This window comes from Triticum urartu, chromosome 1A, assembly GCF_056163025.1.
Source record: "Triticum urartu cultivar PI428250 chromosome 1A, HENAU_Tu73, whole genome shotgun sequence".
In the NCBI taxonomy this organism is placed as follows: domain Eukaryota; kingdom Viridiplantae; phylum Streptophyta; class Magnoliopsida; order Poales; family Poaceae; genus Triticum; species Triticum urartu.
Genome location: NC_141873.1, coordinates 53,555,973 through 53,573,944, shown reverse-complemented (window position 1 = coordinate 53,573,944; position 17,972 = coordinate 53,555,973). Strand labels below are relative to the sequence as shown.

Here is a 17,972-nt window from a genome sequence, read left to right as displayed (position 1 = left end):
ACAACAGCAGCAACACTTAAAGATCAGCAGCACGTAGCTAGCAACAACACATAACATAAGAAACTCAAGTCTCATACAATAGCATAGGAAATTCAAGTGTGATGAAATGAAGCACATAGTACATGTGTTTTTCATCATTACAATAACATAGTAACTAGTCCAGCAAGTTCATAGCCATTACATGGAACAAAGCAACCACACATAAGCACTTGAAGCTAGTCAAACGTTGTTCTTCTCAATGAGCATCAACAGACATTCCTTCCTAAACTCCATGGGCAACTCCATAAGCGCTTGGAATAAGCATTCACTAAGGATGAGTTTACCATATGCTCGCAACATGTCTGAACGAGCCAAGTCCGGGATCTTTTCAAGTGCAGCAATGATTTCAAGAGGAGGAGTAACTGACGGTGTCCTGGACTAGGGGGTACTCATCACATCGTCTCCCGATCAGTTGGATTGGGCCGAGGACCCCCATGGCCGTATACTCATGGGCCAGTTCGGACAGCTACCGCATACAAGGAAGATTCCACAAGACTTGGCGATCAAGACAAAGACTCCTCCCCACCGGCGTATTCGGCTAGGACTCTTGTTATCCTAGGCCTCTGGTGCATTATATAAACCGAGGCCAGGCTAGTCGATAGATATATACATACAATCATACCATAGGCTAGCTTCTAGGGTTTAGCCTCTCCGGTCTCGTGGTAGATCTACTCTTGTACTACCCATATCATCAATATTAATCAAGCAGGACGTAGGGTTTTACCTCCATCAAGAGGGCCCGAACCTGGGTAAAACATCGTGTCCCCTAACTCCTGTTACCATCCACCTTAGACGCACAGTTCGGGACCCCCTACCCGAGATCCGCCGGTTTTGACACCGACATTGGTGCTTTCATTGAGAGTTCCGCTGTGTGATCGACAAAAGAATCGATGGCTCGCCTGCAGATCTTCGTCACCAGTTTGACTGGTCACCTTGGTTCGACCAAGAATTGCGCCCCGTGTTCGGATCACCATGTTCGGATGAGGGCCTTCATCAAACATCAACTCCGATCTCTATCAAGATCACGGAGGAATTATCTATGGAGATCGGGGGCTCAACGTCAACATTGCCCTCAAGCGACCGTGCTGTTTTTTTGGACAGCGAACTCGTATCTGCCGCCACCACCACCTCGAGTACCGCTTTGACGATCGCTTTGGTGGAATTGTGCGGAATTGGGTCTATAACAACCCTGGAAAATTTCGTCGAGTTCGGATGGAGGAATCTCTGTCAATCCACGATATACCGGAGCCCTGTCAAATCTGGATGGGAATTTGGATGATTTTAGGGCGTGGTGTCCAGCTTGTAGCTCGGACGTCCTTTGGAAGATCCAACCATTGACCGGCTGCGGAATTCCTATATCTACCACCTCTCAAAATTTCAGCTCGATCCGACCGTCCAAACTCTGGGAACCTTCCAATTAGTGCATCACTTTTCGGATCTATTTTCTGCGCTAAAACGAATCCGACCCGAGTTCATCTGTTTTATGAACGGGATTTCGGACATCCCATTTGAAAGAAGTTTTGTATGGGGTATTGTGTTTTGTTCCCGAACACACCCCACTAACTTTAAGATCTTTTGAACATGATCTTCAACATCATGCTGGTGTCAAACCAGTCCGGCAATATTACTCCACGGCTGCCGACCCGCGCCAGACACGTTGTCACTTTAGCCGAGCTCAACTTCTTCGGATCATCATCTCGGCAAGCCGAACAAGAGTCCGGCATTACGAAGGATAAATCATCACCAACATCGCCGCTCCATGGATTACACGGAGCGGGCATACCGGCATCGCCGCACGGTCACTTCATCAAGCCGGCATCGACCACGTCACAACCTGCATCGGCAGGGCCGCACTATTGCTTCTTCAAGCTGGTGTCCATCACGCCGACCCATTTCGACTCATTGGCTGACATCGAGGCTTTGACATCTCGGCTGGCCCGGGGGCTTTGCCATCTCTTCATCAACCTACTCTGGAGACTTCGGCGTCTCTAGCCGACCAGCTCCGTCATGTTAGCTGGATCAAGGGCTTTGCCTCGGCGAGCCAACCTTTGTCAGCATCGCCATACCGCCGCTTTATCGCCATTCAGGCAATGGGTGTGCGGATCGAGTCCCAATTTTGGGAGTCACCTTTCTTCCGATTGCTACAACAAATAAACCAGGTGCTATTAATCCTAGTATTTTTTGCTTGTTTGGGTTTATTTTTCACAAGGAATTATTACTCTGGTTTGTCCATCATCTGTATACAGGTCTATCAAATAATGGCCGCATTAACGACGGTCGCGTGGTGGTTCGGTCAATTTCCGTACATAGTCCGGCGAACGCCGCATCCGGAACTCGGACCGACCTGTGAATTCAGGCTTTGCCACGCCTTTACCGCATCACGCCGACGCCCTGCATCGACAATGACTTCGGCGCCAGGCCATATTTCTTTTATTACTCACATTGCATAAATTATTTATTATGCAACGATTTTTTTTAATTATTATTATTACTATTATCTCCGATTTGCACTACTTTTTGTGAAGAGGAAAATGATCTGGGGACTTCTGCATCACTCTGCCGGTCTGCATTGACCGTGCTATGTCACCACTTCGGCATGTCGAGCTCTCCGCTCCGCCACCTCGGGACCGGCTTGGGGGATGGAACCTTGTCCCGCATCAAGCTCGGACCATGTCATCACTGCCGAACACATTAACCAGCTAAGTCGCTTTCATGCTCAAAGTTTTAATTTTTAACTTGTGTTCGGTTCGACCAAGCATTATACTTTTTTGGGAAAAAGTTGCTTGTAAAAAAATTTTCTTGTCCAAACTTTGTTTGTGACACACATATTCAAATACCCCGTTTATTTGTGGGCTTCCTTTATGAAGCTTTTCCTCTTGCATATGATTATACTTGTACGGCTTCATTCCTTGTTCATGTATTACGCCACAATATGCACCATATTGACTTGAGCGATTTGCAAGCTGGGTTGCCTGGCTCCTGTGCTTACCCCTACGTTCCCGATTGTTCGGCTAGGGAGTAAAGGGAGCACCTCTGCGATTGTCACGACCGGGTCCTCCGAGCTCTGACCTCAGACTGGGTGAAGCCGAAAGCTAGCGCTCTTTTTGTTTTCAATCATGGTCGGCACACAATGGAACTCATGAGTACAAAAAATCTATTGCACAATTCTCATAATAACAACGAGTGCCGAAGAAAGGTATCGGTGGGGGTACTATTTTCTTCGAAGATGCTTCTTACACTTTGCAGTAATATAGCATAAGTTCCTTGAGCGCGCTTTGTCTGTTTTAGCCTTATGGCCTGATTGCTTGGTTATTGGAAACACCATCGATATTCTCGACAGATGGAGTACATAACACTCTTCGGTCCTTGACCGAAGAGGGAGAAGTTGACGGTCGGTTAAGACGCGTTTGAAGTTCGGTTGAACATAGATATGATATAAGTACTTCGGTACATGGAATCATTCTTTTACTCAAGTCACTTGCGGGCCCTTAAGTTTATTTGAGCCATTTTATAATAAGTGTTCTTCTTCTTAGTCGTTGAAAAGTTTTATTATTATTATTTATCACTCCTTTTTTTGACACGAGTGTGCGGTCACTAGCCGGGGAGCCTAATTTCTCTCTCAAAGCCGCTATAGTTTAGTTTGCTAAACTGGCCTGATGAGAAGTACACCGCCCTCGGGATAGGAGGTTGAAGCCGTAGGCTGACCCGCTCGAAGTCTTGAGATAGGATATATCATGTTAAAGCACGACAGAAGCACTTCTTTTTTCTAAGACCAACTTTCAGATTGGCACCGAACACTTGATATTGTTCGGACGTCATGTTTTTACTGACGTTTCTTGGTTTTCCAAGCTTTTTGGCACTTTTAAACTATTTGTGCTTTTCCAGCATTAGTCTCGCAGTGCAACGCCGGACACCTTGAGGGATTCGGCAAAAACATTCTCAGATATTGCTATATATGCATCGGTTTCGAATTGTGTCTTCGGTCAATAGTTGGGTTGCCCGGCTCCTGCACTTGCTTCCTACGTTCCGTTTTGTTAAATGACGGGCCGTTCATAACATTGGCCGAAGTGTTTACGGCTTGACCCCAACTGTCGCCAAACACTACCGGGGGCTATTAACTGGCCTCCCAAACTAAATCCTCGATATTTTGCTCTTACATTAGAGCTGAGGTTTAATGATCATGCTTAGCATGACAACCCAAACAAAGGAACCGATAGCGGGACTATTTTCTTTGGAAGACATTTCTTCTGTTAAACAGTAATATAACTCTCTGCGTACCTTTGTTTATAAAACCGTATGGCCAGATTGCCTTGTTTGTTGTAAATCTTTGCCCTCATAAAGGTTTTATAAAGTAGGACAAACACTCCTCGGCTACTGGCCGAGGAGGTGGAAGCCGATGGTCGGTTAACAAAGTTTTGTACAATGCGGATCTGAGCATTAATGACGTAAAGCACTTGGATACATAGAGTCATTACACATAATTTGTGATTTTACTATGGATATTGATCCTTAATTCGGCCACCCGTGCCCTCATTAAGGCTCGGGGGCTACTGGGCTTCGGGCTTATTATTTACAAATATTAAAGGGGCACATCGATCCCCTGATCTGGTGTTGCCACCCGACCAGTGTCTCGGGGGCTACTGCATTGCTTTTCCAATGCAGAAAATTTTATGTGCAATATAGTTTCTGAGGAGATTTTGATCCTCAGGTTGGTCGGCCGCACCCAACCTGAGTCTCGAGGACTGAGCATGCCGCTTTTAGTGTCCCGAAGTATTCTGCCGAGCTTGGACTTGATCCTCAGGCCGATTTTGCAAATCAACCTGAGTCTCAGCGGCTACTAGGATCAGCGGTCTTACGTCATCCTTCAGGTGCATCTTGGGTTTTAGACCGATACACACCTTGAGGGCTACTGGCTATATATCTCAGCAGAGAATAAATTGCAATAATAAAAAATATTGACAAAAAATCGACCCACAGTCGGGGTGGTGCACCACCTCGGAAGCAGTCCAGCATAAAGCTCGGGCGCTAGTGGCTGGCTCCATAGAGGGCATTTCCGGCATTAAGCTCGGCTAAACTCCTTCAACTTTTTTGAACCAAGGTGATATGACACCTCGGATATAGTCCGACGTTGGAGCTGGGACACTGTCCGGCGTTGGAGCTCGGATATAGTCCGGTGTTGGAGCTCGGATACAGTCCGGCGTTGGAGCTTGGACATAGTCCGGCGTTGGAGCTCGGATACATTCCGGCGTTGGAGCTCGGAAGCGGTCTGGCATTGGTGCTTGGATGCGAAAGATACCACGAATGCAGTCCGGCGTTAGAGCTTGGACGAAAGAGGACACTACCTCCCGGGAATAACTTCAAACCCGAGGTGTGGCATAAAAATAACAAGGCATTGATAACGGCCGTAAACTTAAAGGGGCTCCTCGGATACCCGACGTGTAAACTCACCAAATGCATTTCGGCGATCCTCAAGATCGAAGATGAGAAGATTTGTTGAACAAGTTTTCAAGACCGTCAACCGAAGATGAAGAACAGTTCGGAAGAATCGAGGAGCGTCCCTAACTTGAAGACCGGTTCAGGGGGCTACTGACGGTGTCTTGGACTAGGGGGTACTCATCACATTGTCTCCCGATCAGTTGGATTGGGCCGAGGACCCCCATGGCCATATACTCATGGGCCAGTTCGGACAGCTGCCGCATACAAGGAAGATTCCACAAGACTTGGCGATCAAGACAAAGACTCCTCCCCACCGGCGTATTCGGCTAGGACTCTTGTTATCCTAGGCCTCTGGTGCATTATATAAACCGAGGCCAGGCTAGTCGATAGATATATACAAACAATCATACCATAGGCTAGCTTCTAGGGTTTAGCCTCTCCGATCTTGTGGTAGATCTACTCTTGTACTACCCATATCATCAATATTAATCGAGCAGGACGTAGGGTTTTACCTCCATCAAGAGGGCCCGAACCTGGGTAAAACATCGTGTCCCCTGCCTCCTGTTACCATCCACCTTAGACGCACAGTTCAGGACCCCCTACCCGAGATCCGCCGGTTTTGACACCGACAGTAACCTTAGGCAGTTCTAATGGCTCAAGTGACTTCAAAGCATCTTGGAAAGAACCCTTCATGTCTCCAAGCATGCACAAGATAGCATCGCCCGTTCGCTCCCTTTTTTGTGGCAATTCTGGAGAGGCTTCGATGTCTACTACATCTGGATCTGTTGGTTGTGCTTCACTTTCGGCACCTGTCATTGCACCTTCACCGGTTGCATGATCTTTGGAGTATATTGTGCAGATTGCCTCCCAATTCTTCACTTCTTTGTTCTTGTAACAAGCTGCCTTCGCATTAGCCTGTACACGCATAAAAGTAAATCACTTGCATTTATATATAAGACATAGGCTAAATAAATTAAACATCATTTTTTTACCTCAACATATTTGTTCCATACATCATCACTATCCATGAGTAGCTTGTTATTGACCCAATCCCAACCAAATCCATTCTAATAAAGAATCTTGCTAATTGTAGCATAATGCTTGTCCAAAGTCTTCATCCTTGCACATATTTTGTCCTTTGTGACATGCAATCCACACTTGTCATGTATTGCCTTTATAGCAGCAGTGTAGACATGTGGCTTCCATCCATTTTGGGCCTGATCACCTCTGTTGTGATGTCCAACGAAGACATCCAACAAAACTTTATCCATCTCATCATTCCATGTCAAGCAATATCTACTAAACTTCTTTGTTTCTTCAACCATGGTGCTACAAGTAAAAAATTTGAATAAAAATTGACAAACAAAAGAGAACATATATTAATTGCTTTCTAATGATGATGATGTACAAAATATCCAAAAGTCACCATCCAATAGCTATGCACAAAAGAGAACATAACATCTAGCTAGCACAAAAGAAAAGACTTCATGTTGCTAATCAATCATCTAGCTAGCACAAAATAAAGGACATCATGTTGCTAATCCATCATCTAGCTAGCACCAAACAAAAGACATCATCTTGCTATTCCATACTACTTCTGTAAATTTGCATGCGGCACTACATATTCAGCAAACATGTCATTGGATAGTTGGTTCCTGAAGTTCGTCCATGCATTACTGACTTGAACACTTGTAATTGAATTTGCATCATCAGCCTCAATTGGCTGAGAAGCTATTTCATTATCCACTTCCTGCAGCAATAAGTCATCCATCATATGTTGCCTATCCCTCGCAAAGTTGTGTAACACACAACAATCATTAATGATTCGGATCTGCAAGAATGTTTTATTTAAGTAAATATTTTCCCCTCTGTTATGCCTCTTATTGAAAACCAAATGGACACATGTACCTGGTCCTTTATGTCAAAGAAACTTTGAGTGCGAAGAATAGCCCACTTCTTCTTCCACAACCCAAAAGTTCTCTCTACTACATTTCCAGCACGAGAGTGGCGCAAGTTATATAGCTCTTTAGCGTTTTGGGGTCATTGCTGGCTTGCTGCCCACTCTTTCAAGTGATACCGAGTGGATCTGAATGGAGTTAGAAATCCAGGTGCATTCGTGTAACCAGCATCAGCCAAGTAATATCTTCCTATTTTTAGACAGGTCGGTTAGGTTGGTTGTAGCATACGAAATTTAAGAGAACAAAATGCCAAGAGAAAAACCATACCATGAGGTACAACAAATGCATCTTGGCGATTAGTTCTCATAGAGTCGCGTAGGACTCAAGAGTCTGAAGCGGAACCCTCCCAGCCAGGTAAGACATAGAGAAATTTCATGTTCTAGTCCACCACACCCAGCATGTTAGTAGTGACATCTTGCTTTCTATTCATGTACCTCCCTTGCAAAGCCACAGGAACGGAAACATCTACATGATAGCCATCTAATACTCCTAGTGCAGCACCAAACCACTTCCGTTTGTAATCATCAGGAGATTGAACATTAGCATCCGGAAGCTTAATGTACTCCCCGTGCATAGATAGAATGGCTCTTAACACTTTGGAAAAGTGAGTACTTATAGTCCCCAAAGACCGCTTGTATGTGCCTCGAAGCAACCTCATTTTCAGAACATGACCCACTACTAGCAAGAACATGGCAACCTTTTCTTCCACAGCCACATACACACTATCAATTATACCACACCTCTCACGCAACATGGTGCACAAATCATGAAAATTTCTTTTTGTTAAACGTAGCTGATCATAGCATGCCACTTCTGAGCCATCATACATTTCTTTCAACAAATACTTCCTAAGTGTGTGCTTCTGCTCATCATCACTAAAACTACCTAATCCACGTGGTGCTCTTTGTGAAATAAGGTATGCCATTCCAAGAAGTACCGATTCGAAGTAAAGTTCTGTCAAGATTATCCTTTTCCTCTTTCTCCTTTTGTTCTCTTCAGCTATGTATGAAATCATCTCTACTTGATCTATTGTGATGGAACTACATAATAATTTAGTTATTTGCCATCAATCAATAAAACTGGACCATTTAAGCAAGCAAACATCAAACAGTAAAATTGCACAGCAAGTTGCAACTATGAAGACGTAATACAAGATAGTAAAATAAGCACCACAAACATAATTGTTGATTGCAACAACATTACAGATCTAAAACACCTACAATTCCTAATGCCATTACCAGAACACAAACATCTATAGCCAGATTTGGATCGACATCACAAACACCTATGAACATTACATACCTTGAATTGGGCTGCTGAGAAGGATCCATACACCCACCAAGTGACATGCAAGGGGCAGAGAAATTGGCATCAGAGAAGATTTCTAGGGTTCTGGATGAGGAAGTGGGAGGAGACCAGGGGCGGTCCAGATGTGGTTTCAAGCACTACTAGGTAGGGGAGCGAGGGGGGCTCTTGCCATGGTAGGCAAAAGACAGCCACCGCCGCCATGGAGACAGAGCACCTCGGTCGGCATCGCTGCTGAGACGGTGTGAGAGAGGGCGGGTACAGGATTGGCACGGGGAGGGAGCAGGATGGGGATGACCGGACCCTCGCCGGGGATGGGCAGGACGAGGGGGAGGAGGATGGGGAGGGATCTCACCTGCGCCACCGTTCGAGTTCCTGAATCATACCGTCGCTCGCGCCTCTTTCCTTTGGTCGAGCAGGAACGAAGCGTTATCTTTGGCGGGGAGGTTCTCTCGCTAGCGAATTAAAGGCAATATCCACAGCTGGGGCTCCGAATTGGAGAAGGGAAGGCGCACGGTTTGCCGCGGTTGGGCCAATATTCGAGCCCGTTCCCAATGTCGAATGCCATAGCCATCCAAACAACGACATTCGGGCCAGACCAATGGCAATGTCTAATTCTAAGGCCCAATATCAACTTCCAAACAAGGTGTAAGAGACATCATAGATCGCACCATATCTAGTAAAGTACGATTACGACGTTCGGACACACCATTACACTATGGTGTTCCGGGTGGCGTGAGTTGCGAAACTATTCCGCATTATTTCAAATCAAGACCAAACTCGTAACTCAAATATTCTCCTCCACGATTAGATCGTAGAAACTTTATTTTCTTGTTATGATGATTTTCCACTTCCCTCTGAAATTCTTTGAACCTTTCAAATGTTTCAGACTTGTGTTTCATTAAGTAGATATACCCAGATCTGCTTAAATCATCTGTGAAGGTGAGAAAATAATGATACCCGCCACGAGCCTCTATATTCATCGGACCACATACATCAGTATGTATGATTTACAACAAATATGTTGCTCGCTCTATTGTTTTGGAGAACGGCGCTTTAGTCATCATGCCCATGAGGCATGGTTCGCAAGTACCAAGTGATTCATAATCAAGTGATTCCAAAAGTCCATCAGAATGGACTTTCTTCATGCATTTTACACCAATATGACATAAACGGCAGTGCCACAAATAAGTTGCACTATCAGTATCAACTCTGCATCTTTTGGCTTCAATATTATGAATATGTGTATCACTACTATCGAGATTCATCAAAAATAGACCACTCTTCAAAGGTGCATGACCATAAAAGATATTACCCATATAAATAGAAGAACCATCATTCTCAGATTTAAATGAATAACCGTCTCGCATCAAACAAGATCCAGATATAATGTTCATGCTCAACGCTGGCACCAAATAACAATTATTCAGGTCTAAAACTAATTCCGAAGGTAGATGTAGAGGTAGTGTGCCGACCGCGATCGCATCGACTTTGGAACCATTTCCCACGCGCATAGTCACCTCGTCCTTAGCCAATCTTCGCTTAATCCGTAGTCCCTGTTTTGAGTTGCAGATATTAGCAATAGAACCAGTATCAAATACCCAGGTGCTACTGCGAGCATTAGTAAGGTACACATCAATAACATGTATATGACATATACCTTTGTTCACCTTGCCATCCTTCTTATACGCCAAATACTTGGGGCAGTTCCGCTTCCAGTGACCAATCCCTTTGCAGTAGAAGCACTCAGTCTTAGGCTTAGGTCCAGACCTGGGCTTCTTCACTTGAGTAGCAACTTGCTTGACGTTCTTATTGAAGTTCCCTTCTTCCCTTTTGCCCTTTTTTCTTGAAACTGGTGGTCTTGTTGACCATCAACACTTGATGCTCCTTCTTGATTTCTACCTCCACAGCCTTTAGCATCGCGAAGATCTCGGAAATAGTCTTATCCATCCATTGCATATTATAGTTCATCACGAACCTCTTGTAGCTTGGTGGCAGTGATTGAAGAATTTTATCAATGACACTATCATCCGGAAGATTAACTCCCAGTTGAATCAAGTGATTATTATACCCAAACATTTTGAGTATATGTTCACTAACAGAACTATTCTCTTCCATCTTGCAGCTGTAGAACTTATTGGAGACTTCATATCTGTCAGTCCGGTCATTTGCTTGAAATATTAACTTCAACTCCTGGAACATCTCATATGCTCCATGACGTTCAACACATCATTGAACTCCCGGTTCTAAGCCGTAAAGCATGGCACACTGAACTATCGAGTAGTCATCAGCTTTGCTCTGCCAGACGTTCATAACATCTGGCGTTGCTCCTGCAGCGGGTTTCGCACCTAGCGGTGCTTGCAGGACGTAATTCTTCTGTGCAGCAATGAGGATAATCCTCAAGTTATGGACCCAGTCCGTGTAATTGCTACCATCATCTTTCAACTTTGCTTTCTCAAGGAACGCATTAAAATTCAACGGAACAACAGCACGGGCCATCTATCTACAACAACATAGATATGCAAAATACTATCAGGTACTAAGTTCATGATAAATAAAAGTTCAATTAATCAAATTACTTAAGAACTCCCACTTAGACAGACATCCCTCTAATCATCTAAGTGATCATGTGATCCATATCAACTAAACCATGTCCGATCATCACGTGAGATGGAGTAATTTTCAATGGTGAACATCACTATGTTGATCATATCTACTATATGATTCATGCTCGACCTTTCGGTCTCAGTGTTCCGACGTCATATCTGCATATGTTAGGCTCGTCAAGTTTAACGCGAGTATTCTGCGTGTGCAAAACTGGCTTGCACCCGTCGTATGTGAACGTAGAGCTTATGACACCCGATCATCACGTGGTGTCTCAGAACGAAAAACTTTCGCAACGGCACATACTCAGGGAGAACACTTATACCTTGAAATTTAGTGAGAGATCATCTTATAATGCTACCATCGATCTAAACAAAATAAGATGCATAAAAGATAAACATCACATGCAATCAATATAAGTGATATGATATGGCCATATCATCTCATGCCTTTGATCTCCATCTCCAAAGCATCATCATAATCACCATCGTCACTGGCTTGACACCTTGGTCTCCATCGAAGCATCGTTGTCATCTCGCAAACTATTGCTTCTACGACTATCGCTACCGCTTAGTGATAAAGTAAAGCAATTACGTGGCGATTACATTTCATACAATAAAGTGACAACCATATGGCTCCTGCCAGTTGCCGAAAACTGTGTTACAAAACATGATCATCACATACAATAAGATTTAGCATCATGTCTTGACCATATCACATCACAACATGCCCTGCAAAAACAAGTTAGGCATCCCCTACTTTGTTGTTGCAAGTTTTACGTGGCTACTACGGGCTGAGCAAGAACCGTTCTTACCTACGCATCAAAAACCACAACGAGATATAGTGATTTCTTTTTGATCTTCAAAAAGAACCATGTTCATTGAATCCGATTCAACTAAAGCTGGAGAAACAGACACCCACTAGCCACCTGTGTGCAAAGCACGTCAGTAGAACCAGTGTCGCGTAAGCGTACGTGTAATGTCGGTCTGGGCAGCTTCATCCAACAATGCCGCTGAATCAAGAATCAACTAGTGACGGCAAGCAATATGTATATACCCACGCCCACAACTCCTTTGTGTTCTACTCGTGCATATAACATCTATGCATAAACCTGGCTCTGGTACCACTGTTGGGGACGTAGTAATTTAAAAAAAAATCCTACGCACACGCAAGATCATGGTGATGCATAACAACGAGAGAGGACAGTGTTGTCTATGTACCCTCATAGACCGTAAGCGGAAGTGTTATGACAACGTGGTTGATGTAGTCGTATGTCTTCACGATCGAGCGATCCTAGTACCGAACGTATGGCACCTCCGTGATCTGCACATGTTCAGCTCGGTGACGTCCCTTGAACTCATGATTCAGTACAGCTTCGAGGGAGAGTTCCATCAGCACGACGGCGTGATGATGGTGTTGATGAAGCTACCGACGCAGGGATTCACCTAAGCATCGCTACGATATGACCGAGGTGGATTATGGTGCAGGGGGACACCGCACACGGCTAAAAGATCAAAGATCAACTTGTGTGTCCATGGGGTGCCCCCTGCCCCCGTATATAAAGGAGCAAGGGGTGAGGCCGGCCGGCCCTAGCAGGGTGCGCCAAGAGGAGTCCTCCTCCTCCTAGTGGGAGTAGGACTCCCCTATCCTATTCCCAATAGGAGGGGGAAGGAAGGAGTGGGAGAGGGGAAAGGCAAGGGGGGCACCGCCCCCACCCCCTTTCCTTGTCCTATTCGGACTCAAGCGGAGGGGGTGTGCGGCCTGCCCTCGTCGGCCCATCTCTCTCTCTCTCCAGTAGGGCCCATCAAGGCCCATTAGTCCCCGGGGGGTTCCGGTAACCCCTCCGGCACTCCAGTTTCTCCGAGATCACCCGAAACCCTTCCAGTGTCCAAATATAGCCATCAAATATATCAGTCTTTATGTCTCTACCATTTCAAGACTCCTCGTCATGTCCGCGATCACATCCGGGACTCCGAACTACCTTTGGTACATCAAAACACATAAACTCATAATACCGATCGTCACCGAACGTTAAGCATGCGGACCCTACGGGTTTGAGAACTATGTAGACATGACCGAGACTCATCTCCGGTCAATAACCAATAGCAGAACCTAGATGCTCATATTGGTTCCTACATATTCTACGAAGATCTTTATCGGTCAAAACCGCATAACAACATACGTTGTTCCCTTTGTCATCGGTATGTTACTTGCCCGAGATTCGATCGTCGGTATCTAAATACCTAGTTCAATCTCGTTACCGGCAAGTCTCTTTACTCGTTCCGTAATACATCATCCTACAACTAACTCATTAGTTGCATTGCTTGCAAGGCTTATAGTGATGTGCATTACTAAGAGGGCCCAGAGATACCTCTCCGACAATCGGAGTGACAAATCCTAATCTCGATCTATGACAACTCAACAAGTACCATCGGAGACACCTGTAGAGCACCTTTATAATCACCCAATTACATTGTGATGTTTGGTAGACACAAAGTGTTCCTCCGGTATTCGGGAGTTGCATAATCTCATAGTCATAGGAAAATGTATAAGTCATGAAGAAAGCAATAGCAATATACTAAACGATCAAATGTTGAGCTAACGGAATGGGTCAAGTCGATCACATCATTCTCTAATGATGTGATCCCGCTAATCAAATGACAAATCATGTCTATGGTTAGGAAACTTAACCATCTTTGATTCAATGAGCTAGTCAAGTAGAGGCATACTAGTGACACTTTGTTTGTCTATGTATTCACACATGTACTAAGTTTCCGGTTAATAGCATGAATAGTAAACATTTATCATGATATATGGAAATATAAATAACAACTTTATTATTGCCTCAAGGGCATATTTCCTTCAAACTATCACCATGATCATATTTGAACGTGCGTAGAATATCGTTGTGCTCAACCTCTGGGTAGTCTGAGATTTTGGGAAGTGGAATGCTACCTCTTGAGCTTGCGTTGGATTTCCTCGAAGAGGAAAGGATGATGCAGCAGGGTAGCGTAAGTATTTCCCTCAGATTTTGAGATCCAAGGTATCAATCCAGTAGGAGGCCACGCTCAAGTCCCTCGTACCTGCACAAAACGATAGCTACTCGCAACCAACGCGATTAGGGCTTGTCAATCCCTTCACGGTCACTTACGAGAGTGAGATCTGATAGATATAATATTTTTGGTTTTTTTGGTATAAAGATGCAAAGTGAAAAGTAAAGGCAAAGTAAAAAAGCAAAGCAAGATTAAAGTAATGGAAATTGATATGATGAGAATAGACCGGGGGCCATAGGTTTCACTAGTGGCTTCCCTCAAGAGCATAAGTATTCTACGGTGGGTAAACAAATTACTGTTGAGCAATTGATAGAATTAAGCATAGTTATGAGAATATCTAGGCATGATCATGTATATAGGCATCACATCCGTGACAAGTAGACCGAAACGATTCTGCATCTACTACTATTACTCCACTCATCGACCGCTATCCAGCATGCATCTAGAGTATTAAGTTAAAAACAGAGTAACGCTTTAAGCAAGATGACAAGATGTAGAGAGATAAATTCATGCAATATGAAATAAACCCCATCTTGTTATCCTCGATGGCAACGATACAATACGTGCCTTGCTGCCTCTTCTGTCACTGGGAAAGGACACCGCAAGATCGAACCCAAAGCTAAGCACTTCTCCCATGGCAAGAACTACCAATCTAGTTGGCCAAACCAAACGGATAATTCGAAGAGACTTGCAAAGATAACCAATCATACATAAAAGAATTCAGAGAAGATTCAAATATTATTCATAGATAGACTTGATCATAAACCCACAATTCATCGATCTCAACAAACACACCATAAAAAGAAGATTACATCAAATAGATCTCCACGAGAGAGGGGGAGAACTTTTTATTGAGATTCAAAGAGAGAGAAGAAGCCATCTAGCTACTAAATATGGACCCGAAGGTCTGAGGTAAACTACTCACACTTCATCGGAGAGGCTATGATGATGTAGAAGCCCTCCGTGATGATGGCCCTGTTCCGGCGGAGCTCCGGAACAGGCCCCAAGATGGGATCTCATGGATACATAAAGTTGCGGTGGTGGAATTAGGTTTTTGGCTCCTCCTCTGTTTGTTTGGGGGTACGTAGGTATATATAGGAGGAAGGAGTACATCGGTGGAGCTCCGAGGGGCCCACGAGGCAGGGGGCGCGCCCCCCACCCTCGTGACCGCCTCTTTTGTTCCTTGGAGCAGGCTGCAAGTCTCCTCGATCACGTTCGGTGAGAAAATCACGTTCCCGAAGGTTTTATTCCGTTTGGACTCCGTTTGATATTCCGTTTCTTCAAAACACTAAAATAGGCAAAAAAAACAACAATTCTAGGCTGGGCCTCCGGTTAATAGGTTAGTCCCTAAAACAATATAAAAGTGGAAAATAAAGCCCAATATAGTCCAAAACAGTATATAATATAGCATGGAGCAATCAAAAATTATAGATACGTTGGAGACATATCAGGCATCCCCAAGCTTAATTCCTGCTCGTCCTCGAGTAGGTAAATGATAAAAAGAGAATTTTTGATGCAGAGTGCTACTTGGCATAATTTCAATGCAAATCTTCTTAATTGTGGTATGAATATTCACATTAGGGATATGCAAGACAAAAGTTCATATTGAAATAAAAATAATAATACTTCAAGCAAACCAACAAAGCAATTATGTTTTCTTAAAGTAACATGGCGAAAGAAAGTTCATCCCTACAAAATCATATAGTTTAGTCATGCTCCATTTTCGTCACACAAGAATGCTCTCATCATGCACAACCCCGATGACAAGCCAAGCAATTGTTTCATACCTTAATAATTTCAAACTCATAAACTTTCACGCAATACATGAGCGTGAGCCATGGATATAGCACTATAGGTGGAATAGAATAATGATGGGGGTTATGTGGAGAAGACAAAAAAGGAGAAAGTCTCACATCAACGAGGATAATCAATGGGCTATGGATATGCTCATCGATTGATGTTAATGCAAGGAGTAGGGATTGCCATGCAACGGATGCACTAGAGCTATAAATGTATGAAAGCTCAACAAAAGAAACTAATTAAGTGGGTGTGCATCCAACTTGCTTTCTCATGAAGACCTAGGGCACTTGAGGAGGCCCATTGTTGGAATATACAAGCCAAGTTATATAATGAAAATTCCCACTAGTATATGAAAGTGAGAACATGGTGCTATTTTGAAGCACACATGTGGAAAAAAGGAATAGTAGCAATGCCCCTTTTTATTTATTTTCTTTTTTTGGGCCTTCTTTTTTTTATTTGGCCTTTCTCTTTTTTTTCATTTGCCCTTTTTTTGGGACAATGCTCTATTAATGATGATCATCACACTTCTATTTATTTACAACTCAATGATTACAAATCGATACTAGAATAAAGTATGACTCTATATGAATGCCTCCGGCGGTGTACCGGGATATGCAATGAATCAAGAGTGACAAGTATGAAAATTATGAACGGTGGCTTTGCCACAAATACTATGTCAACTACATGATCATGCTAGGCAATATGACAATGATGAATGTGTCATGATAAACTGGATGGTGGAAAGTTGCATGGCAATATATCTCGGAATGGCTATGGAAATGCCATAATAGGTAGGTATGGTGGCTGTTTTGAGGAAGATATAAGGAGGTTTATGTGTGACGGAGCGTATCATATCACGGGGTTTGGATGCACCGGCGAAGTTTGCACCAACTCTCGATGTGAGAAAGGGCAATGCACGGTACCAAAGAGGCTAGCAAGGATGGAAGGGTGAGAGTGCGTATAATCCATGGACTCAACATTAGTCATAAAGAACTCATATACTTATTGAAAAAATCTACAAGCCATCAAAAACGAAAGTATTATGCGCATGCTCCTAGGGGGATAGATTGGTAGGAAAAGACCATCGCTCGTCCCTGACCGCCACTCATAAGGAGGACAATCAAATAACACCTCATGTTTCAAATTTGTTGCGTAATGTTTACCATACGTGCATGCTACGGGACTTGCAAACTTTAAATCAAGCACTTCTCAAATTCACAATTACTCTACTAGCATGACTTTGATATTACTACCTCCACATCTCAAAACAATTATCAAGCATCCAGCTTTTCTTAGTATTCAACACACTCAAAAGAAAGTTTCACAAATCTTGAATACCAAGGATGTTATTATTAAGCAAATTACCATGCTATTAAGACTCTCAAAATAATTTAAGTGAAGCATGAGATATCAATAGTTTCTTTAAAACAAATCCACCACCGTGCTCTAAAAATTCCAAGTGAAGCACATAGAGCAAAATTACTTAGCTCAAAAGATATAAGTGAAGCACATAGAGTATTCCATCAAATTCAAATTCATGTATGGCTCTCTAAAAAGGTGTGTACAGCAAGGATGATTGTGGCACACTAACAATAAAATACACAGATAATACAAGACGCTCCAAGCAAAACACATATCATGTTGGTGAATAAAAATATAGCTCCAAGTAAATTACCGATGGAAGTGGACGAAAGAGGGGATGCCTTCCGGGGCATCCCCAAGCTTTGACTTTTCGGTGTCCTTGGATTATCTTGGAGGTGCCATGGGCATCCCCAAG

At 43.7% G+C, this 17,972-nt stretch overlaps 1 protein-coding gene across 1 annotated transcript; it reads right to left on the bottom strand.

Moving 5' to 3' along the window:
• Window positions 1–219: 219 nt before the first annotated feature.
• LOC147989942 (uncharacterized) lies at window positions 220–8,457 on the bottom strand. Its single transcript, XM_087536628.1, has 4 exons — window positions 8,155–8,457; window positions 6,468–6,542; window positions 6,102–6,390; window positions 220–401 (listed from the first exon to the last, which is right to left on the bottom strand). The coding sequence occupies exons 1-4, from the start codon at window positions 8,446–8,448 to the stop codon at window positions 220–222; spliced, it is 840 nt and encodes a 279-aa protein (XP_087392754.1). The 5' UTR covers window positions 8,449–8,457.
• Between the last annotated feature and the right edge of the window lie 9,515 nt (window positions 8,458–17,972).

What these genes read in the sequence shown, in the direction of transcription:
- LOC147989942 (XM_087536628.1), bottom strand. Translation starts at nt 8,448, where the DNA reads ATGATTTCATACATAGCTGAAGAGAACAAAAGGAGAAAGAGGAAAAGG. An exon ending in GGTGTGGTATAATTGATAGT is followed by an intron (nt 6,543 to 8,154) that starts GTGTATGTGGCT and finishes ATTCTTTATTAG; the next exon opens with AATGGATTTGGTTGGGATTG. An exon ending in TATGGAACAAATATGTTGAG is followed by an intron (nt 6,391 to 6,467) that starts GTAAAAAAATGA and finishes ATGCGTGTACAG; the next exon opens with GCTAATGCGAAGGCAGCTTG.